The sequence below is a fragment of the Puntigrus tetrazona genome, chromosome 25 (genome assembly GCF_018831695.1).
Source record: "Puntigrus tetrazona isolate hp1 chromosome 25, ASM1883169v1, whole genome shotgun sequence".
NCBI lineage: Eukaryota > Metazoa > Chordata > Actinopteri > Cypriniformes > Cyprinidae > Puntigrus > Puntigrus tetrazona.
The window spans coordinates 16927644-16952815 of NC_056723.1; the positions used below are offsets into that span (position 1 = coordinate 16927644).

General features: G+C 37.7%; 1 protein-coding gene across 4 annotated transcripts in view; it reads left to right on the forward strand.

The window, feature by feature from the left end:
* scaper (S-phase cyclin A-associated protein in the ER) overlaps positions 1–25172 on the forward strand; it is an 88983-nt gene that overhangs the window by 25619 nt on the left and 38192 nt on the right. For all 4 annotated transcript variants that reach the window (XM_043227967.1, XM_043227969.1, XM_043227968.1 and 1 more), the window contains 4 exons: positions 1115–1222; positions 9607–9743; positions 15677–15742; positions 16652–16778. In XM_043227967.1, the coding sequence (XP_043083902.1) occupies positions 1115–1222; positions 9607–9743; positions 15677–15742; positions 16652–16778 (438 nt within the window). The remainder of the gene's footprint in view (positions 1–1114; positions 1223–9606; positions 9744–15676; positions 15743–16651; positions 16779–25172) is intronic.

The following is a 25172-nucleotide window of genomic DNA, read 5'->3' on the forward strand; positions in this document are numbered from 1 at the left end:
AAAAATGTAATTTCTTTATATATTTGTATTATTTTTTTAATCCAAAAACACGCATTACACTTTATTTTAAGGTGTCTTAGTACTTAAATGTGTAATTACACTGTAACAGAGTAAAATTAATTAGCTACATGTATTTACTATATGGTTAGGGTTTGGCTTATAGTTGCTTTCTTAGTTGCTATAATTGTGCGTAATGTAATTATTGTTGTTGTTATTACAAAAATAAGTACATGTAACATGTGGAACAGATCGTACAGATTCATTTCACCTTTTCTTTTTGATGCTAGAGAGTTTTGGATCCAATGGGCTTTCATAAAAAGGACAATATGGACTAACTGTTTAGCTCTCTTGATCAAGGGCATGATTGTGGATAGCTCCTGCTTCTACTTTTCTGAGATTCATACCCACAACCTTTCTGCTTATCAGAAAGAAATGATGATTGTTGTAATTTTACTCATCAACATTTCATGCCTTCATGGTTTTTGGACCATGAAAGATAAGTAAATGATTTTCGGAAGCACTAAGTCGGTACACAATAGTGATTATCTCTTTATATATGTATATATCTCCTTAATAAAGTGGTCATACCTGTGTTTATGTGGAACATAAAATGAGATGTTTTGATGGGGATTCATCAGTCTTTTGCTGTACCAGCCCAGTTTCTCAGGATGAACTGAACTATGACATGACCACTAGAGACGTTCAATAGAGGAGGAGTCTTGTGTGCTTTCACATGACCTCTTGAGTTTTCAGGACAGGTGAGCTGCTCTACAAACTCAAGAGGTGACATTTGATCTGGTGAAAAACGGTGCTTGAGGCGCCGATACATTCAGAACTGGGCTGTCAAAGCTCTTTGGTCATTTTACTTATCAGTTATTCACCAGTGTTTTCTGATTTTCAGCCTCTTATGAGAGGTGTCTGTCAGCTCTGCAGATGTCCGTCAGGATCAAGGGATCGTATTTAGCTTTAAAGGGTTGGAACATATGTCTTGATACCTGAGAACCGTCAGGTCGTGAATGATGCCCGAACGCATTGTGCGGCATTTCTCAGGCCCGTGGCTTTATAGTTGGTGAATCGCCTCGAAAGATCTCCGACCTCTGTGTTTTTGTTGCAGATCACCTCTGAGGTCCACCTGTTCAGCCACATTAAAGGGAAGAGGCACCAGCAGGCGGTGCGGGACAGCAGCAGCATTCAAGGGCGGGAGCTGTCCGACGAGGAGGTGGTGAGTCTGCCACACTAAAACAAACACTGAAGAAACAAGGGTGTTCTCCAGCAGTCCATAGAAAAACATTTAATGTATAAATAGTACATACTTTTAAATATGTAAGTGACTTCACAATATGCTCAATGAAAATTAAGAGAAGTTACATATATTCGTATATAAAAGGTCAAATTTAGTTATGTAATAATTTCAAAACATCTAAACTATTTCAAGTGATATAAAAATGCTATTTATATTAATACTTATTTTTTGCAACTGTTTATTTATTGCAAATTTTAAAAAAACTTTTAAAAATAGATATAATTTAGTTTGCCACAAGTAAATTCAATTCTTAATTATTGTCAGTTATTTTTGCTTTTGTACATATTTTATTAACAATTTAGAATTTGAATGTGCTTACTTTTACTGTATTTAAAAAATAAATTATTAGAAAGCAAAATTATTTTTATTCAAATTGTCTATACAAATATGAATTCTTAGATTTTATTCTTCATTATATTTATTGAAATGTTAAAACACACAAAAATGTAAATAGTTTTAATCTTTCCCATATTTCACACACATACACAAAGTTAGCTTTTATCGCATATACTTCACTAAAAATAATTTTGAAATGAATATGCATTTTTTTATTATTTATAAAGACTTTTTCAAATAAAAAATTATAATTAAAATTATAAAATACAATTATTATAAAACTGTTTGGTTTAATTGTAGATGAACTTATTTTCGTTACATTTTTTTTTTTTCCCAAAATGTCAGTTGTTGTTGTTTTTTTTTTTATAAATTATAGGTACAATTACATACAAAAAGCAAAGAATATATATATAATATAACCTTAAAACATGACTTGATTATTTGGAGGTTTTTCATGGGAATAATTTCCCTCTTGTCGTGTTTCACAAACGGTACACACACACACACACACACACTCTCCATTCAAGTTCATTTTTATGGCATACATTTCATTTTATGATTTTGTACATCATTTTTCATACCCGTAAAGGTTGAGGGGATCGGCACCAACTTTCCCATATTTTCCCCAGTTTGTGGGACCATAAAAGGCCACAAGGAATCAACACTAATAGTGTTTGTGTATATGGCGTGGGGTGAGATCACCCTGCCTTGTCTCTGGGCTTGACAGAGTGCCTTTCCTCTGAACGCCGCTCGTTAAAAGCGGGATCTCTCACCGCAATATGAGATTGGCTTTCACACTGGGCTTCTTTGTACGGCTGACAACTGTTGGTGCTATATGTCGCACCTTTGGCCCCTGGACCTCCTTCATTCGAACCTGTTTTCAGCGAGTAATATTTAAACCCCCAGTGCTACCTCTAAATCATTAGCCTTGGCTGCGGCCACCGATTTCTCTGCCTGACAGCGTGATAAACACACAACTCGCAACCACACGACACACGTCAGGTGCGGCACACTTAATGACACCCGTCTAGATTGCAGAGCTTGATGTATTTAATTGAATTAACTGTTCGCGCGGAACTGGTTTTTAAACGACTTTCATTCGGTTTACGTTAAAAATCGCCATTTACCTGTGATTTATACGACGCAATCCATAACGAAATTAGCTCAAATTTGTTCGTTACTGCGTCCTTATTGGATACGTGTTGCTTGTAGTCCTTCATCTATAGAAGTAATATTGTAAATATTTTGGTAATTCGTTCACATTTTAAGGAAACCTGGCGACTGGGCTTGTTTGGATAGTCTTGCCATGGACGCTCCTGCGCTTCTTATTTATGTCTTTGCTCATTTTGGTGCGCAGTATTTCATTCACGCAACCGCCAACTATTTTCCAGTCGGCACTTCCATAATTCTTGCCGTTATGAAAGATTTTTAATTAAAACTAAGATGGTTGGCTGAACCGTGCAGAGGTCACAACATAGTTTTCCAGCAGAAGCGGGTCCAGAGCCTCCGTCTGTCCTCGTATTTAGTCATATTTCGCTATTTAAAAGACTCCGAGTTAAATTGGAAATACAGCGATTATCAACAGCAATGGATCAGCGCGGCTGCGGGACACTTGGATTGCCTCTTGGACTCTATATTATCCTTTATTGGTTGTCATCTGTTCTGGTTTAATGTGATGTATCGCGGCTCTAGGCCCTCTGTGTTTGACACGTAAGAGTTTTATTTATCCTCAACCTTTGACGCCGGATCAAGAAACACAGCCGAACGTTCAGTTATTCCAGCTGAAATATCACACAGCTTGTTAGAGTCACAGCCTGGAGGTTGGCACACAAGTGCTCATATGGGACTAGAAGATTTAAGGCCACGCTTTGATTGTGTTACATTTAAGTGGCTTAAAGTAATTTTAAAGATTTAGTCAATATAAATATAGAGAATTCTTTTTAAATATAACACACGCAATTACATTCGTAAACGTTTGAAATAAATATTTATGTTTTGGATATGTAATATCGACTTAATATTGGTAAATAATTAAAAATATATCTTAATTATTTGTATATTTAACACTTTTGAATAGAGTCCAGTTCTCACTATTAACTCGTTGCTCATTAACATGCCTATTATTAACTGATTAGCTGTTTATTAGTTATTATAAAACTAAACTTAAGTACAGCACTAAATATTAAGAAGCAGTGATTTGGGAGATTTAGGCAACCTATTTTGTTCTAAATATATTCCCTTTTTGATTTGTACAATATGTGAATATGTACTCTTTTTTTCATCTGAAATTTTAATACAAATAACTTTAAAATAATAAAACATATACAATGAATATTGTACAAAAAATATATAACGTATGAAATATTTAATATAATATCATGTTTTAATTATTGTTCTTGTTATATATTAGTCTATTTGCAGTTCTTTAACCAGTTATTTTTCCTAAAACCAGTTGTTTTGTCCTCTTTTTTTTTTTTTTCTTTTTTTTTTTAAACAACAAAGACATCATGTCAAGGTTAGAATGTAATCCTGCAAGGCATGCACAAGTAAAAAAAAAAATTTTGGTGGAGGGGGGGGTTGCTGGTTAGTTACCTTATACCTCCCGTCTTTACATTGTACCTGAATGACAAACAGCTGTCTGTTTCACATCGGGGAAAGCCATCTTTTGCCGGCTCTTTTGTGTCACACAAAAGAGTGGAGGATGGGGATGTGTATCAGTGTGACAGCGAGAGCTTCATCACGGCCCCTGAGCAGCGGCGGAGGTGTGATGTTTTGACTGGTCTCTCATTACGCCCCTCAGAAAGCACTGTGGTTTTTTTGGGTGTTCAAGCCCATGGGCTGGTCTCTCTCACTTTTTATATCCCACTCGCACGCCTCCTATTATCACCGTGTGCAAGTGGACACCTGTCCATCACCTATCCGTCCATGAATTTGATAGGTCCTCATATGCCACGTTGTCCTCTTTCTATAGCATCAATTTTTTATGCAGTTCTGAGGAAAACATCCCTATTAAATATTGCTTATATTCGGAGTAATTTTTTTTTTTATGTGCTAATGTTTGTCAAACCAGTCCGACTAAATCCCGACTATTTCCATCTGGCAAAAAAATCCCACAGACAAGAGTTATTTAAATAATCTAAATATGAAAAACTTTTTCTACGTGTTCATATGCATTTAGCAGGCTCTTAAACATGTGTAGTTTTTAATTTAATTATATAAAAGCTTTTAAATCAAATAGAATTTAAAATCATGGCATTCATTTTTTTTCTTGATTTGTATTTTTTATTTTATATATATATATAATGCAAATATATAAACATCCATAAATTAAGATACATTTATTTTAAATGCAAAACAAAGAAATAAATAAATATTTGTCCTTTTTGAATTAACTTTTATTTTTCTTAGACCGCTAGCTTTTTTGTTCATTTTAAAATATAAATTTGTTCTTCATAAGACTACTTATGACAGTTTCTTCTCAAGTAAACATATCATGATTTTAAGAAACTTTGAAAAACTAAAAAAAAAAAAATAATAATATTGAGCAAGAAAATCAATGTGCAACCAAAAGATACAGTAAAATTATTTCTATGTTTTAGTGTTTGTGATCAGAGCTGTTCTAGACTGTTCTAGCGTTTTATGTCAAATCAATTATAAGTTAATAAAGAGATCTGTTGGAGCTTACAACCATATTGAGATACTGTTACCTTAAATTATTTTCCCTAAAATAATGTGGTCTTAAGTAGTCTTAAAATCGCTTTCTTAAAATCTGCACAAACCCTATTTAAAAAAATTATGCATTAAAATTTAGGGTAGCACTTTAGAATAGGTAACACTTAACTATGAGTTTTACCTCAATAAATTCTTAATTTTCTGCTTATTAATTTATAATAAGGTAGTTTAATTACTGCTTAAGATTCGGGATGTAGAATAAGTTCATCTAGAATATGGCATTAATATGTGCTTACCATACTTAGTTCAGGTATGTTTTGATTTGTCAGCGTGGATTTAGAGCAGTGACGTTATGATATGGTTTTCTTTTAAAATCTACTCTTGAATTAAATTTAGTAAGAGTCTCAAACTGTCGTAACAGTTTTTCGTTGCTCAGTTCTCTCACACATTACAAGCTTAGCTCCGGCCCTGATCTCACAAATCTGTTTTTGTGGTGTTTCCTCCGCTCTCCTCCAAACCCCTCTTTATAATCTCAAGATGGTGCACGTCTTTGAGGTGTTGCAGAAACAATCCCATTAAGCGAACGGCAGGCGAACTAGATCGCCTTTCAGAGAGATTACTCAACAGATGCCTCTCTGGCCACAGGGAGGCAATGGTTATGACTGCGGGGCTCGAGTCGTGTTCCCGGGGGACTCGGGGTGGAAGACCCGGCCAGCGCGCACACAATAACTCGTCCACTTGAAACACTATATGATGCAGATGTACAGATTTCAAACGGAGGTCCATGGGGCAATTTGTCACATTTGTCTCAAAGTAATTCATTAAGGACAGGTGTCAAGCATTGGAGGCGGTGGTCGTTAAAATGTTTTTATTGTTCGCTTCGTTATTGTTCAACTTTAATGGACCCGTGAAGAGCTGTTAGAAGAAACCGAGAGTCGACGTCCATTCAGATCTGTTGTTTGTATCACGTGCCTTAATATTGAGTACATAGCGCATCCCTCACCCTTGACTCTGAGCATGAAGAATACTGGTCTGATGTAGACGGTGAAGCAGGTGGAAGCCTTTTATCCTAGAGAGGTTCACCCAAAAATGAAAATTCTCAAGGCCAGAAAGTTAGTCAAGGCATTGTTAAAAGTTACGAAAATGCAAAGAAAACAAAATTAGTGACAGAATGACAGAATTAAAAAAAATTACATTCTGGGATCAATTACTTGCCCTCATTTCATTGAAGACCTGTATGGCTTTCAGATTTTCTTCTTTCTTAACGATCAGTGTCGGACCCGATTGACTTTCATTGTTAAGACAAGAAAAAAGTAACACTAGTCCTGCCTCCCAGTTCACAGACTGTCATAATTAGTCTTTGAAATTAAAGTTAGTGTCCCAAATCACAGTGTGGTGACATGAGTGTCCCGAAGGATGGTTCACGTTAAAAATTTGATTCTAACGATCCACAGCAACAAAACACACAATAATTTGCATTGGACAGAGATTAGATTAGACAAATAACAAAAAAAGGAATAAAGATGGCATATATGCAAAGCTGACAATTAAGTAGTATTAAGTGTATAAATAGTTTTGAGTCATTTTAATAATCTGTATTTAACCTGATGGAAAAAACTTAATTGTTATCCACATTAATCTACATTATAAATACTATTTCAAACAATTATTTACATCTAAAAAAAAGTTTTACATAATATGCGTGTATACTGTGTATTATGCACATGTAAATATAAACAACATTTATATACATGCATGTGTATGTTAAAAATATGCATATGTAATATAAAATAGAAGAATATATGTACATTTATTCAAAATATATACTTTATGTGTGTGTGTTTATATATTTTCCTTTTAAAAGTATGTACATTTCTTCAGAAAAAGAATGCATACTTTTAGTACTGTAAGTGAATTGGGACTGAGACATTGTTTCAAAATATTTTCCATTGTGTTTCACAGAAGATAGAAAGTCATACAAGTTGGGGAATAAATGCTGACAAATTACATTTTTGGATTAACTTTTAATTTATGTATGTTTACAAGCTCAGTCTAATCAAGCTACCGTAGATTTTTGAAGAATTAAATACATGTTCATTCTTAAAATACATCATCTCTGTCTTTTAAAGCAAATGCGCAACAGAGGCTAATTACAATCTGATTGTGTAATCAATCTAATTTGTCTCTGCTGCCACATTTACAGTCATTTTATAGGAATCTATGCGATTAAAAAACTTTAAATCTCCGCCAAATTGTCTGCATTGGCTTTGCAACATACGTGCTTGATGCATTGCTAAGAGAAAAAAATTTACTTTTTGCTAAATGTTTCAAATGTCAGTGCACCTTCAGTCTGACAGTGCAAAAAAATAAGTATTTACATGGCATTTAAAAAAAAAAACTAATTGTGCGTCTCACTTTGTTTTAAGGTCCAATTCTCGCTGTTAGCAAATCATTAACTATGACTTTTAGTTCATAATAGTTCATAAGGTAGTTTTTTTTTGGTTTTGGGTAGGATTAGGCATGTATAATGTAGTCATACAGCTTCATAAGTGCGAACAAACAGCCAATACGTTAATAATAGGCATGCTCATAATGAACTAGTTAATAGTGAGAATTCGTCCCTATACTAAAGAGTGGCCGTTATTGCTTTAGGTTGACTAAAATCAAACCTTTATATTGCCAGTAAATGCCAATACCATCGATTCTGGCAAATGGTCTTAATTTGTAAACATAATTGAAATGAGGACAAATGTGACCCTGGACCACAAAAGTCGTCTTAAGGGTACATCTTTATTGGAAATTGAGATTTATAGATCATCTGAATAAATTAGCTTTCCATCGATGTATGGTTTGTTAGGATGGGACAATATTTGGCAGAGATACAACAATTTGAAAATCTGATGATGCAAAAAAAAAAACAAAGTATTGAGAAAAATGTCCTTTTTAAATATGTCCAAACTAAACCTCCAGAATCAACCTAGTAGGTTTTTGTCCCTCATCCTCCGTTAGCATACAGCCTCTGAGCTATCGACTCGGAGTGGGAACTCTTATCTATCTCACCCGATGCTCCCATCCTCCGAGGTGCTGGATGACAGGATAATTGGATAATTGCTTTCTGGCACATGCATCACGTCGTCCGAAATTGAGTTACATCCGTCTTTCTTCCCATGGAAATATCGGCATCATCAGAAAGAGACGGAAAGCTATACCTCTCTCCCCCCTCAGCACTTCCGCTGCTTTAATGCCACCAGTGAGCCGAGGAGATGCCTTCGTAATTGCGGAGCACAATGCCTGGGCCGGGAGGACTCTACAGGCCACACAAAGAGCTTAACACCTGGTCTTTCAATGAAGGTGCTTTACATCCTAGTGTGGGAGTTGAAGCCCAGCCTTTGGACATGTGTTTGGTGGAACCGGCGGTTCGATGTTTGATCTCCTCTCTTGCCGCTCTGTTCTGACACACCCATGTGTCATCAATTCTATTGCCCTTGAGGGACTTTTCTGGAAGCGCGTGGCTTTGAACGAAGAGATCGCTCTGTGGAGCTGTAAAGAATCGAATGTAAATATGGGCTGGTTAAAGAAACTTTACTCTCTGGTATCACCTACAACTTTGTAATGAAGCCACCTCATCCTAATTTACTTACTTTATTGCTTTAATGTTTTTCTCATGATTTTAAATTCTTGAATGCGTTCCTCACAGTTGTTTGCTGCAGCTTAAACTCAAGTTCGATCTATTTACAATTGTTTCCTGTAACCTATAAGCTGAAATAAAATATAAATGTTAGAATGAAACAAACTGATATAAATAAAAAGCTTAGTTACTAAAATTAAGGTTAGTTAAACTAACCTTAAATGAAACAAATAACACTAAAGCTATATATATATATATATATATATATATATATATATATATATATATATATATATATATATATATATATATATATATATATATATATATATATATATATATATATATATGAAAATGACACAAGTGCCTAAGAAATGTACTAAATCAATCATATTGTTGATAGGCATATGTATATGCTTTGTAATAGCCAGTAAAGCTGATTATGGCACTAAATTAAAAATACAGCAGGAGTCATCATAAGCTTATTTAGAAAGTATTATAATGTAAACAAAAAATTACATATCAAGCAAGTAAACTTTGTAACACCTGTTATTTGTTGCATGTTACTCCATACAATGTCTGAAAATCAGTCAAATCTGCTCTAGTAAGAAAGCAACATTTACATAAATAAATTTCTTTTTGTTTTGTTCTTTTTCCTTTTCACCAGGAACACCTGTCTCTAAAAAAGTACATCATAGACATCATGACTGACAGCAGCGTGCCCTCCGACAGTGCCAAAGAGGGGGAAGAGAGGCAGAAAGCTCGGAAAAAGGCCAAGAAACTACGCGCACGCATGAACTCAAGGTGATGCGATCACAGTCTCCTCTCTCTGTCTCGCTCTCTTCCTCCGTGTGGCTAAAGGGTGGTGTTGCTGCTTGTGAGAGCTTTATGAGTGACAAGGAGATGGAGAGCAGAGGCGATGTGCATCCCGGCTGTCCGCACGGCAACACTGATGAGCTTAATTTATGGCCACTCTCTGTGATTGGGGAGGAAAAAGTGAGAATCGATCTGTTAGCCCCTCCCCATCACCCCCCCCACTTTCACCTGTTAAGAGCTTTTCTCCTAATTGGTTGCCACCACCCTGCCAAAACTGAAGGCTTCTCTAGTGTACAATAGTATGTTAAAGTATGTGTAAAGCATGCCTGTTTTTCTCTCTTCCAACTATTGATTTTTAAATGAAGTATCAAAGAAAATCAATAGTAATCAACAAATAGGAGCGAACGCTCCTCAGTGTCAGATCCTAGACCTGGGCACTATCAATTTTGCCTCTTGTCACAACTGTTTGTGTGCGTGTATGTGTGTGTGTGTGTGTGTGAGAGAGAGAGGTAATGTGGCATGGTTGTTTGTCAGTAATTCTAAAAATGAAATGAACAGCTCCAGTGTTCAATGTACAATCCTAAAGACCAAATTGATGCAAGTTTATATCCGACTATATTCAGTCAGATTATGAGTTTAAAAGTACTTCTAATTGCAGCACAATAAGCTATGGGTGTTGATTTATTTCCAAAATATGGAGACGTATCTATAAGTTTGTACATAGAATTTCACAGAGTTCATAAGTTGCAATGATATTTGACACTGCAAGATATCTTAAACATATGTGAAGTAAATGTATACTTTCAAACATAATTCAATCCTTGTAAATGTATTGCAAGCTGTAGTTAAGTTTCTACATTCGGAAACTGCAATGTAATTTTATTTTACGTTAGAAAATTTGGTAACACTTTAGAACAGAGAACACTTATTAACTACAGCTTTTTTTCCTCAGTAATCATTTCTAATTTGCTTATTAATAGCTAGTAAGGTAGTTGTTGAGTTTATTGGGTAGGATTAGGGATGTAGAATAAGACATTGTTATGAGCTTAGTTTTTTTTTTTTGATAAATGACTGCTTTGATTAGATATTGATATTTGATAAATATGCATGCTAATAAGCATCTATTTAAGAGACCCTAAAATAAAGTTTTACCGTTTTACATAACTTGAAGTTGCAGCAGAACTTACAGATGAACATAATCAACAAGTTAATAATTACTAAGTTATAATGATCCATTCTTGCTTGTTCTATGCAGAGACGAAGAAGTTATTTACTTTTTGTGACATTTCTGCACTTCAGCACTGACAAAAATAATGTAATGATGTTTCAGCTTTCGTAAATTTGTAAAGCATTTCGGATTCCATAAGTTATGTCGAAATCTTGACAGTGTGATACGATTATCAAGATTTTAATCAGTGATAATCGTAAGTCGTAATGGTTGCTGCATCCCCATTGATGGCCTTACAGCAATTGTAATTTGCAGGCTTCCTCTCTAGCACTCCCTCTATGTGATGTCTACTATCAGTCTTTTAATGTGCAGTGGAAAGGAGACCGGCAGTCTGCCCTGCTTCTGAGCTCATTAATGCAGAGGTAGCTCGGAGGGCAGAAAACAGCTCTGAGCTTTGGCTGGGAGAGTGACAACATGAGCCTCCTCTGTTCTCTGTCACTCCTGTGCTGAGCCCTGCAACACTCACACGGTGAGGGAAAGAGGCTGAGGAGGAAAGAATGAAAGGGAGAGAACAGGCGCTACACGCTCATAAATCACGGCCGCCCACAGCCCTGCGTTGCTGAGGTTGGCGGCTCCACCACGGGGTGGAAATGAGCCATTTTATAGGAGCACAGGGTGGCGTTCGTAAAATGCTAGAGAGCTTTTCTCAGCCCTCCCAGGTTGCCCTGTCCCTCGATGTCATTGTTAAGCTCGCTCAGTCCCCGTCACAGCCGGGGCATGGAAAAAGGCTGTTTAATTTCCTTAGCTGGACCCTGATTTATTCTTCAAATATATGGCTTGTTCTTCGTGTGCAAACATGTGTGGTTTTAATTACCATGAAAGTAGCATGTCCACCCGTGTCAGCATTGGATGTGGTCTTTCTGAGTCTCTCGCTCTTAACTCTTTCCCTCTCTCTCCGATGGCTCTTTCTCTCTTGTGTATGATGTTTGGCCGGTTGCATTGCTTGTCTTTTCCCCAGGCTTGAGAACAGTGTGCTCTGTGTGTCGGTTTACCTCAGAGAGGGGCGGCACACAAAAGACCCCCTGTTCTGCGCTCCCAGAGACCATCACTTTACTCACAAAGTCAGGGAATAGAGCTGTGAAGAAATCTTGCAATGAGGGTTCAGTAAACCTGAGCATATGGCAGGCCAAAATGGGTTACTCCACCCCAAAATGAACATTTTTTGAAAATTTTGGAAGTACAGTTCTTAACCCTATTGGGTCTTCCTTTGGTAACACAATGCTGGGAAATTGCCTGCTGTGAGTTCAGGCTCAGCAAAAGGACACATCGAGGGATCAAAGCAGCCACAAAGGGGGGGCACCCATGAGCACCAGTCAAAAAGCATAAGTCTGCAAATTCAAATCAAGTGCAATTTATGCAGACCCCCTGCAGACTTCTCAAGTCATCACGTTGGTGATGTAATGTCCCATAGACACTGCTCTTGTTGAGTGCACACCAGCACAAGTCTGCAGGGTTACCGAACACAGCATTCTTGATGTTAGTCCACATGTTAGTGTCTAGTTAGTGTTAGTTTAGGCTGACAAATAGGACACACCCTATTATATAGTCAGAATGTCAAATCAAGTTCACATCAAGTTTGTCTTGTACAACGTTTCTGTCCTTTGAGTCCAATGTTGGTGAATTCTCCAGACGTTGAGGCTCAGCTAAAGGACACGTTTGAGGTTGGATGCACTTGTGATCACCCTGATGAAGTCTTCAATTTCACAGCAAGTGTGGTCTTTGGACCCTTTCTGTCCCTTGAATCCAAATGTTGGTGACATTCAGCGATAATAGTTTTTTGAGGGGTCATATGATGCGATTTTAAGTTTTCCTTTCTCTTTGGAGTGTAACGAGCTGTTAGTGCATAGATAAGATCCCTAAGGTTACAAAGTCTCAAAACCAAAGAGAGATTCTTTATAAAGGTTACGATTGGTCCGCATCCTCTTAAAACAGCTTGTTTAAACACGCCCCCATGTCACAGAGTAGGTTTATTTTATAACACCGCCCAAATGTTTACACAAACAGATAAGTTGGAACTACTGTCCTCGCTGTAATCTGGCACTTCTGGCTCACAACATTTAAGTAAGTTACATTTTTTTAGTAAAAGAACCTACTACTTACTATTCAAACATGAGTTTTGAGCAGTGAACTGTAGTGCTGTTGTAGTTTTTCATTTCTGTGATCAGAAATGCAGAAATGGTATTATGTTTACACAACGTGATGCAATGTGACACGTAAAAAGACAGTACTAAGTAATGATAATAATCGGTTATTATGTCTCCACTGGATGCAACACATGCCTAATTTGTAATGTGTTTTATTATTTTTGTCGTAGCACCGGGACACAGCGTCATGTTATATTAAGGCCCGTAACATTTCTGCAAAACACTCGAGGTATTTAGCCAATCACAACACACTGGATAGCTGGCCAATCAGAGCATGCCTCGCTTTTCTAGAACAGTGGGCTTTGTACAAATCAACCCATTTAATTATGTTTTTTGAAACTTCACATAAACCCATTGCTTCACACCAAGTACACAAAATATTCTTTTTAGCAACATCGCATAACCCCCTTAAGTGTGATCTCTGACAAAGGCAAAGTAATGGACACCTAGTGGTCATAATAATGATTTAAGTTTGTGGCACACCACATGGGGCACCATACAATCTTGTGATCTTTGGGGATACTTGCAAGTAAAGGCTATTAGACGACAAGTCCTCATCCGTGTTCCATTTGGAACAGGGCCAAAGTGTCTGGGACCACTAGACTGCAGCTCCGATAGTTTCAACTTTAAGACACTTGGACCCTGCTTACCTCAGACCTTTATTTACCATCAGGTGCATGTAAATCTTTTTAATCCCACGATGTATCCAATATTTATTCCACTTATAACCCTTATATGTTGAATTTATAGATGGATCCAGGGAATCGTTCCTCTCGGTGGATATGTTCCACAGGTCACATTTTTCCCTCCCTTTTCCTTGTCCTTTTATTCATCATCCGTCAAATTGTCTTCGATTTGATTGAGAGCCTCTCAAAATCCAATATTAAATATTGCACCGCTGCCCAACCAAATGTTCCCTGTAATTGGGAGTGCAGAACGTCTGAGCCTCCCATAGCACATTTAAAATACTCTGTATTTTTTTTTTTTTTTTTATCATTCAGAAGGCATTGACGGTTTTACAGTCGATTGGGGGAGGGGGCCGTCTGCATCCAGCGTGGGCGGAGGTGAATAGTGGGGCACATCGTGATGAATTGATGATTAGCTCTGCATTGTAGCTTTGTAGCTGCCCCCCCACTTATAGCTGGTTACTAATATTTATGGTGCCCGGCCCGTTTAATGGGGCCTGCCGTGTTCAGAGATTGATAGTCCGGCGATTGCCCCTCTGTTTAACCCGTGCAGGCGTAAAGCTGTCAAAGAGGAATATTGTAATCTGGAGGATGAGGACGAGGCCAGGTACGGTTCACAATCTTTCTCTGAGCTCGCCACTGCTCAAATCCGGAGGCTTGGCGAGAATCTCTTCACTCCTACAGAACGGAGCACAGTGGAATCACTGTTCAGTAAAGCATGCTGCGCAGCTGGCGTTTAAAAGAAGGCGGAGCTGAACGTAAATGTGTTAAGTCAAGTTATTATTAAGTATCTTAATAGTCAACGCTTAAGGTTAAGTGATCATCGCATAGCCGTGTTGAAACTTTACTCTCCTGTCCTTTGTGACACCATAAAAATCATTTGAAGTCACTATTCAAATGAGGCTGTATTTAGTATGATTTACTGATCTGTACTAGAAATGCATCAACTAACAACTACCAAACAAATTCAATTTCCACTCTTCATTCCTTTTGTTTATTCTATTCATTTCATTCATTCATTTAATCATTCTTTCTTTATTATTTTAGTCAATTAATTCTGTTTATTTAATCTTTTCATTCACTTATTCATTTTGCTTGCTTAGTAAATTCTAGTTTAGTTTATAGTTTATTTTGTAATGACGTCAAATGAATAATTGCCATTTTTATATAATCCAAAGTAAGTTATATATGTTGATTTGAAAATTACATTTGTTTCTGATTTAGAAACCTAAACCAATACTGCTCAAATCAAGATTAAACTATTAAAAGTCTTGTGACCACTCTGCTCTGATGGTGTCTTCCGGAAAGAGAGTTTATCAGTCCCTGAACATCCGTCCATCAACCATTTTTTTTTTCTCCTGGAGCTGATCGATCATCCTTATCTGACAGAATGGGATGTGTGACTGTCAGGAATTTAGCTCGTTGGACCACACTAGTGGGCTAGAGCTGACTGACAGCACACGTTATTTTGTTCTGTGACTCATGAGGGAATGTAGGAGTAATTCACACCCATCAGCCAATCAATCCTATTTATTTTGATTTCTAAACTGAAATAGTGCGGTTATTGGAGAGTTTGGTATTCCCTGCTGTGAAACAACATCCTCTGCTGTGATACCTCTCTGAAGACTGAGCGTTTGTGACTCGTTCATGCTTGTTAGTTTGTGATTGCTGCTAGTGCGGCCCAGAGACTAAATAAACAGTTTGAGGCTCAGCTTGACCTCTTGACATTTCCTTTGTTCAGCACGTCGTCTTATCTCCTCGTGTCTTCAGGCTGACAGCCATCGGACTCCTCTCTGGCTCGCTGTCTATCTTTCTCTCTCTTTCCGTCTCTTTCTGACAGACTTGTTTGTCTTTCTTTTTCAGAGCTAAGGAGTATGAGACATGCATGGAAGCCAAGACCCAGACCCCCGACTCTCCTTACAAGGCGAAGTAAGCTCCCCGCTCCACTTTTAAGGATCATATACCCAAGCTGAGGTCTTCTACTGAGTACTCATGTCTTAATGCTGTCCTTTTAAATCCAAGCCCTTAGAAATTATGCCAGCACTGGGCTTTCCATAATCAAACCTTTATAGTTTTGCCTATTAGATGCAGTGCAATGCAATACTGATATCTAGGTGGTGTTGTCATGGATCTCATCTTACACTCTATAATTCTTGCTATTTTGCTTTGTGTGTATCAGGTTTTGTGCCCTTGCACAATGATAGTAAAACCTGAAATCACATACACCTGTGTGGCATTCCAGCAGTCCCTGGAAAGGGCATAATTTTCAGTGTTGTTATAGTTGTTATTAAATAAAACCATTAAAATTATTTTTTCTTTAATTCATAAAAGAATAAATAAATATTATTTGTTATAAATATATAACACTTTTCACATTTTATACCAAAATCAAAGTGAGAAAAAAAGAAACCATATTTTGAATAAAGAAAATTAATATGATAAATGTGAAATTTAATAAATGTAATAAATTAATGTCAATAGTAAATTACCATCTTGATGCATATGTTCCATATTCATTATGTTTTAATTACTAATTATTACAATAATTGTATTATGTATTATATAAATTATTTTAAAATGTGTAATAAATGTAATAATGATGTGTTTTTAAGTTTAAATCAAGATTGTTTAAAGGTAGTACAAAAAATAACAAACAAATACAAACTAACTTATATAAAGAGAAATGCCTTATTATTGAAACATTTCTTTTCACAATCCAGTATTAATGGAAATGTGGTAAATAATGCAATTTTAAAATGTGTTTTGAATTATTATTTTGGGGGAATTGGTGTGACCTGAACATGTTTTTTACCCAGTTGTGTGTGTCCTTGCTTCCAGGCTTCAGCGTCTGGTGAAAGATCTAGTAAAGCAGCAGCAGGGGCAAGACAGTGGCCAATGGGCAAGTAACAAAGTGTCTGGCCTGGACAGAACCCTGGGAGAAATCTCCCGCATTCTGGAGAAACAGGTTTGTACATATATATCATAATCTGTCTCTCTGGTCTGTTCTGATGTCCCTTTAGAGGGACATGCAGTCTAAAATAATATTCCCGAAAAGACTCCAGAACTTTAGTTCAGAATGCAGTGGTATTTGCTGACTGGAGAAAGCTTAGAGAAACCAGTAATGACTGAATGGATATATGATGTCTGCTGTTTATCTGTTCATCTTAACTACTGCACAGTCACACCAGGATTCTTCTGGGAGCATCTGAGCAGTGTTCAGACCAGTTTGTCAGTGGCTTGGGGGGTTTATTGTCTGAAGTCTAGTCTATGTGGATTGAATGTGTATTTGCGTGTGTGTGTGTGTGTGTGTGTGTGTGTGTGTGTGTGTGTGAAGGGATTTGACTTGAAGATAAGCCTCTAGGCTGCTCTCAACACCGACTCCCCTGAACCGCCGGCTTTGGCTGCCGTCTTCTCCGTCTCTCAGTCTATGCAGAGTATCGCTTTCCATCCCCAACTCTCTGCCCTCGGTTATTTGGTAATGAGGGCCAGGTTAGGTGCTTGTTTTCATTGCTGCAGATGTTATTAATTGGCGGAGATCCCCGTTTGTCAAACAGGCGAACATGTTTCCGAGTGTTTGGCTGGCTACTGTTTCTGCATTGTGGCTTTTATACAAAAATTTGTTGGTTTTTCAAAAGTAAACATAATCCAAACGACTTAAGTTATAAAGCAGGGTAGCTTTTGAAGATGCATTTTGGCGATCATTCAAGTTTTTTTAGTATGCAGCCATAACAGAGCTCTACTAATATCCCACAATTCAGTAAGAGCTGAAAGATTATCTCCATCAGTTATAAAAGAGCTGTTGACTTTTGACGTATTTGATAATGTTTTAAAAAATAAACTGTTCTGAAATTCAATACAGCTGTTCATTTAAAAAGTGTCTTTAATATAACGATCATCGTTTCACTGATAGCCAAATTTACTCGTATCTATTGCATAGTGTTTGCTAAAGCAGCACATAATGTTTTCTTGTAATTAGTAGAATTTAGTGTTTGTGAATGACAAACTGCATTTTCCAATGAAACTCATTTGTGGTTTGCCTGAACGACTAGTTGACTAATCAGTTTTAACTGGAACCCCTGTATAATTAGGCTGGTTTCGGGTTCACTCGACCCCAGTTAAACCTTAGGGGCTGTTTACACAAGAAATGTTATTGCATCCAAAAATGGCTAAATAAAATGAAACAGTACAGAGACTTGAGATTTAGTTAAAACTTGGATGCTCTAAACGGTAAAAGAGTGTGTGTAGCTGGACTCTCAAAAATATATGATTGGTTCATTTTAATTGCTTCTATTGCCTACCTCATTTGTACGTCGCTTTGGATAAAAGCGTCTGCTAAATGACTAAATGTAATGTAAAATGTAAATATGAGGATTGACAGCAGTAAAAGATTTTGTTCTAAAGATTCATTCACACCAAGGGAGATTAACTATAATTATAAAGTTTTAACAATCCTAATTATAATAGAATAGGGAAGTCCATACAACTATACCATTAACCTCACAGAAGAATAAAATCATTGTAATCCAGCTAATGAGCCATTAAAAACATTGACGCCCAATCAGAATTCACCTGACTGAACTTGAAGCAGCAGAAGTTAGAACTGCATTTCAAGATTATATAGTTAATGTTTTAGTTATCTTTATCTTTATAGTTTTTGTTCTTTATGTGAACAGGACTTAAAGGTTTCTTCTGACGGTATTGTTTAAACTGGCTAAAAGCTAATGCTGTTAAAACAGAATGCTAATTAAAGCTCTCCACTAAAGTTAACAAACACTGTAAAACCTAGTGTAGTTGCCTTGACTAGTCAGTATTTGGTCAACCATAGTGATCAATCTCTAGTATACCTTTCCAGATCAATAAAAGAGAAATGGATTGGTGACATGACACATATTAGGTAATGAAACAGGACATTTCTGGTTTCAGTTGATGCCATTCTGTAATACACTCATGAAATGAAGGGATGTGTGGTTTGGTGGGTGTGTGTTTGTGGGTGGATGGATGGTGCATTGATGGTGTGCCTGTATTGACCAGAGGGAGGAGATGTGGGTTGTTAATGGTCTTTCTGGAGGGAGAGGAGAAAGGTAAGATAGACAGAAAAGGGTGGTAAAGCTGAGCTAATGGGTGAGGAGGAGGAGGGCTGAGGGAGGAGAGGAGAAGGGATCGTAAGCTGCTAGAGTGGAGTGAAGGGGATGGAACGATCAGTTAAAATTAACCCACCAGATTCTTTTAACAACCTGTTTATTATACCTTAAATCAAAGCAAGGTAGGTCTGCTGTAACTTAACACTTACAATATAACCAACATGCTTCAGATTCCCTTTAACAGATTTCTCGGATCAGGCCTTGTCATCTCATCACCCTCTCCAGGCCCTACACTGCTAGAAGCGTATCTGAATGACAGCTTCTATCAAGAACATGAGTACATTTCTTGTGTACTGTCCCCAAGGCCTCCTACACAAACTCGTTCTGGAGATTTCCACAGAGACCTTGCTTTAAAGAACTCCCGTCGTCTTTGTTTTTGTAACTAGCTAGAACGGTGAAGTGCTTGTGGAAATGTCAGCTCCTCAGGCTCTTTCTTGTGGCCTTTTGGGAATAAGACTCTCTCTTAAGAGTACAGTATCTGGACTTCATTTAGACTGCCATTCATAGCTGTGGATTCCTCAACCTCCAGTCCTGCAGTGTCCAGCTATGGTCTGCACACCACCAGAACTTGGGAAGTCTGTGAAGCCTAGTTGTCAAGGCAGTTTGGCCTGTAATCCCAGGACAAAGTCAAATAAATACTCGTCTCCCTCTTTATTGGGAGTCTGCGTACACCCCTTCCCCCTCAGCGTCACCTCAACTCAAGAACGTTTAGATTATTTGACCTAACAAGCATCTCTCATGTCACTGACTCACCTACAGATTTGTTTTTTTTCTCATACCCATATCTGATTCAGTCTCCACTTTCTCCACTAATTCCTCGAACAACACCAGACTCTCCGCACCCCTTCTAGCCCCTCAAGCAGTCCGTCCTCCCCCACTCCTAGTTCCTCATGCTGACTTTGCTTGGGCACAGTCTCCGACCTTTGCCCGCCTCTCCCTCTGAGCCTTCTAATGGTTTATTTTGTGTCAAACCAGGTTTCAGTTTGTCTCCGGGAGAACTGGCTGATCGAAGAGCCTTTTTTTCCTTCTTGTCGTTCAGGAATATTCAAGGGAGTTTCTTGTTCCTCTGATTTGCGCTCTCTTACCTTAGCGGAGTGAGCTCACGTATTTACATTCTGCCAGGGAGTGTTTGTCACTGCTTTCAAATAAAGAACAGGCCGAGATCAACTGCCTTTATGACACTTGAGGGACTGTCAGGAACATTCTGGGCCTGCTGGGCCAGCCAGTATTTACATTTTCATTTGCCAGCTGTCAGGGGTTGGCTCCCCTTGGTGGCCAACTGGTGGCTAGCTGTACCTGATCAAGAGGCCCAAGGCTGTGGAAAGAGGCGCCAAGGGGCCTTTCTAGCATTGTACTTGCCCTCAATCCATGTTTGATGACCTGGGGTGGAGAAAGAAGCCAGTAAATGTTGGCGGAATCCTTGTTTAAGAGTGGAGAAGAACATTAGTGATTGACTCTGTCAGTGTTGCTAGCAGACTAATAAACAAGAGGTGAAGTCTGCTGTCCAATCCAATAGATGGCCAAACTTTTACCTCCTGCCGTATGTTTGATTGATTTCTGTCTTGCATATATAGCAGTGGTTCCCAACACTAATATTGGTCTACTCTCAATGATGTGCCTTTTTAGATGTCTCCCTAAACAATCACACCTAATTCAACTTTTTAGAAGAAACTCTGAGACAAGAAAGAGGTGTGTAAGGAAAGGGTGACCTCAATGTGGGGGTTTTTAATGTGGGGGTACTCAAGGACCCAAAGTTGGGAACCACTGAGTTTAGTTGCATAAAATTAACCCCTGGGTTCAAATGAGAAAATATAGGTTTTTATGTAACTAACTTAAAAAACAATGGCAAATTAGAAAGTAAAATTAGACTTTTGAGGCTACCATTTTATGTGTGCACTTTTTTGTTTTTATTTATAAACACAAAAAAACACATACAAGATTAGAAAATATACTTGGAGTATGTTTTTTTTTTTTTTTTTTCCTTTCTACCTCAAAACCAACCAACAGGAGAACAAATTGGAGTTGTTGGTTTTAGGATCATTGAAATGCATGACAAGAACTACATTTTTCAACAAGCCTCTTCATAAAGATGTGTGAGGTGATTGGGTGTTGTCTCTCTTCTGCTGAGGGACAGGTCGAGCTTTAGGAATTAGCTTGTTAGTTAAAAAAAAAAACATGGACATAGTTTTACATTCCTTCACCGTGTGCTGTCAGTAAGGTAATTTTCAAACCCTAATTGCCTAGTAATTCTTTTGTTCCACTTGGCTGTTGCTTGTGACTGTAAGAGAGTAGAGGATTCATGTTTCCCCTCAGGTGCATGTTTGAAGGGGCATGAAGACAGCTATTAGAAAAGTCAGAAATCCATGGTGGAAAGAATTGCCCTTGGGTAGCTGATTTTTTGGATATCAGTTTGATATTTGAACTAATAATGCTGTGTAGTTTTCCATGTTCTTGGTCAGGGGTTAAAAGAAGCACACCATTAGTGAACTTGGCAGTTTGTATAGTCCAGAGTTGAAGGTTTATGATTCTGGCTTGCACAGTGTTTCTTGATGATTTTTGGGTTATGTAGAATGTATTGTGGTTCCAGTTTGTAACTGGCATACAGACATACTCTTCAAAATTAATTTTGATAATCCTGACTTGTTTCCAATGAACAGTTGGTTTCTATTGTTATCCTAAAACTGAACACTTCCTCCTAAATTGTTTCTTGCTCCCGCAAATTATCTTCCAGTGTGTACTTAAATGTGTGCTATTAAACCTTGTAAAAACTAACTTATTGCTTTACTGTCTCAAATGCTCTTGATGTGGTTTACGGCTCTTTTCCTTTCTTGTTATGTCAGCACAGGCCTCTTCACTAAATGGGAACAGTGTTTATGCTTCTTTGTGTATTTCTATACTTCTTGAGAACAAAACACAGACTTGTGCCTCGTCTGCATGCCAGCACTCTTATTCATTCTGAGATTTGGAGCTGTCGCTGTATCTGGAGGGGGCATGTTTACATCAGTGCACCACTTGCCAAAAGATGGATAGGCCTAAGACGGAACCTTGGTGAACCCCTCCAGTGAACGCCCCTGCCAGTTGTTCTCCATCTGTTGCAAGAAGGGGGATGCAGCATTTTAGGAGCATTCCCCTCCCCCTGACTTTTCATGTTGGCTAATTAGAGTGGTTTGTAGGAGGTGAACACAGAGACACATCCAGCCCTCCCTCCCACTTAACGTGCACCCCACACTTGTACCCTTGTCCTGCCGGCCAGCGGGAAGCTCAGCTGCCTGGCCCTTTGATTAGCCTTGGTTAAAATGGACACTCTTGTTAGTAATTGGATAAGATTGTTCGAGCTGTATAATTTAGATTTACTCTGCACCCTCCCTCCTCTCTAACCATCTGATCTGTCTTCAGGTTTTCTATTTGAATTCCCTATAAAAAAAAAACGCAAGCTCTCATCCTATTATAGTGTCAGTGGAGTGTTTGTTGAGGGAGGTCAGTACACCAGGCAAATCCAACAGCACTCTGTGCAGAATCAAGGATTGGCAGCAGCTTTGCACATCACTTCCAAGCATGTTTTTTTTTTATTTTTTTTTTTATGACATTCCATGTAATGTTTTGTCATATTACAATCTTACTCAATGATTGGTATGATTGTGTAGTATCGCGCAAGTTCACAAATGAATTCAGATGCCACACCAAGTAGCTTTGTTTAACACTGCTACCAAACTGTTACATACTACTTTTGAACCAACTTTAGCAAACATCAGTTTTTATATTCTTGAAGCACTTTGAATGCACTTTGAATTTTTACTCACTCTTTTTGTGTTTTTGTAGTAGCAATGAATTGTTTTGTGCTGTTGCCAGAAAATCGTACGAATGGAATACATTGCCTCCTTAGTCATATAAGGTACAAATGGCGTGTTAACACATTATTGTAGAGGCATTCTGGTCACAAATAAATAAACATTTGGGTTGCTCATCTGACATGGCCTGCTGAAAAGCAATATCAATGCCAGATGACTATTGAGAATGGGAAGCCCCTGGCAGCATGTTGAAGTTACATTTTTGGTAACTGTACAGAAGTGCACAACAGTATGTTGTTTAGAAGATTTACTTGAATATTTTTCAGTTTTTCAGTTTACTTTCAAATCAGTTTAATAAAATACAGATATGTTATTTCTACCATGTTTTCTTTTGCTTGGTTGTAGCAGAAAAATAAATGCATTTATGCATAACTTGTAATGCGACCATTTTTTGTTTTGTTTATAATTGCCAATTGTTGCAAGGGATATTGCAATACTGTACTTGGAAATGATCCAAAATATAATTTGAGTACTGTTTTATTCAATTACAGTTCAGATGCAAAAGTGTTCCTTTTCATATATACATACATTTGTTTTTTTTTTTTTTTTTGTATTGAAGTACTTGAGAAACAAGTTGTGTTGAGAGTCAGTCTTTTTTACAGCTCAGTCTGTTGCCCAAACAAGGTCTGTCTACTTACTTTCCACAATGTATTAATTAGATTCCTTGGTAAGCATGTATTCCGTTAAACTCTCTGTATCTTTCTTCACAATCTAATGTTTATCATCTCATCTTCAATCCCTTTTTTGAACTCCTCCAGATTCCAGATCCTTTGCTCAGCATGGGGATCTGTCAATAAGCCAGAAAGGGCAAGGTGAGACATCTCCCTGTGGACTGAGTTCCACACGCCATCACCGTACAGGCCCCAGCTAACCCCTCCAAATGCCTCATAAATAGGCCACCATGAGCGGCCAACCCTTCTGCCTCTGGAGCATTTAACAGAGCCATACTGATGGGTGAGCTGTGAACCCGCTCGATTTACTGTTGCGACCTGGGTTCGTCCTCACGCTATAGGCAGCGAGGCTCCATGGCAGTCTTCACCTAGCTGTCAGTGAGCTTTTCTTAATCCCAGCCGCTGTTCAAGCGTGCTCCACCTTTGGTGTATCTGACAACAAGCTTGTTCCAATCTCTTAACCCTGGCAGAGGTTCAGCCTTCTCTTTGCCACCGGATCTCCAGGAATGAGTCTTTGGCGGTGCTTGTGATTGACAAGAGAGGAGCTTATATGTAATTTTGCAAAGCGCTTCCTCTGTTTGCTGCTCAATATGTTCAGGCTTGTTGGCAGCCCCCGCCATCCCCTGAACAAAAACATCTTGAAGTGCCTGACTTTGAGTGCCGTCACATAGCATACGAGAATCTGACCTCATTATATGGAGTAGGTGTAACGTTCTCGGATCTCCTCTTCTCTTCTTTTCTCTTCGATCCTGCAAATAAATGACTCAACTGCTGTCACTTTCAAATTCAGAGTTGTTGATTTATGTGTCGTTTTGTGGCAACATTGGGGTCGAACTCATCGCCAACCTCTGAGGTGCTTACTTCCTTTTCTCAAAGTAAGGGAGCTGGGGAATTTGGACTCTAAAGTGTATGACTCATTTAAAGGGGTTCCACTTTGAACTTTAAAGAATTTTATGATGCAAGTAAAAATGTCCCCTCTGTAAACAGTTTGATTTGAGAAGCACGTCAGTTAAATGACTGTTTTACGTCTCTTCTTACTCAAAGACGCTCATTCGCTCCGTATGAGTTTCAGGCACAGTTTGGTTGACCCTTCTCTTAAAACTTTTATGGCTGGTATCTTTGATAACCAACAACTGAAGGTTGCATTTGAACCTTGACAATTAGAAAATCCTGAAATAAATTCAAATGCCTGCAGGTCAGTGACATGATGCTCATATTTTATGTCTAACAGTCACAGTTATTAAATACTTTTGAATATTTTTATTTCAAATATAGGATATGAGGGATACGATATGTTCTAAAATATAGATGAAAAATCGCGAGTAGCTTGGCATAAATCTGTTATTTGCATGGTTATTATTATCTACATGTTGGTTACACCATATGATGTTGTTTGCAATAGTGTTTGCAAATATTAGCAAGTTAAACATTATTAATAATTTTATTATTGTTATTCATGTAAAAAAAATTTGTTGTGTATGTGTGTATATATACTATATAGACACACACATACAGTATTTATTTAGAAAATATTTCAGTGTATATTTTTTATACAATTTACAATTTGTTTTTTCTTAAATATATAAATGTGTGTGTGTGTTTGTGTGTATTTATATAGACATAATGTGTGTGCACACTGTATTTATTATGTACACAATCTTTTATTTTGATTGCTATTAATTGCAATTTAATGTGGTTC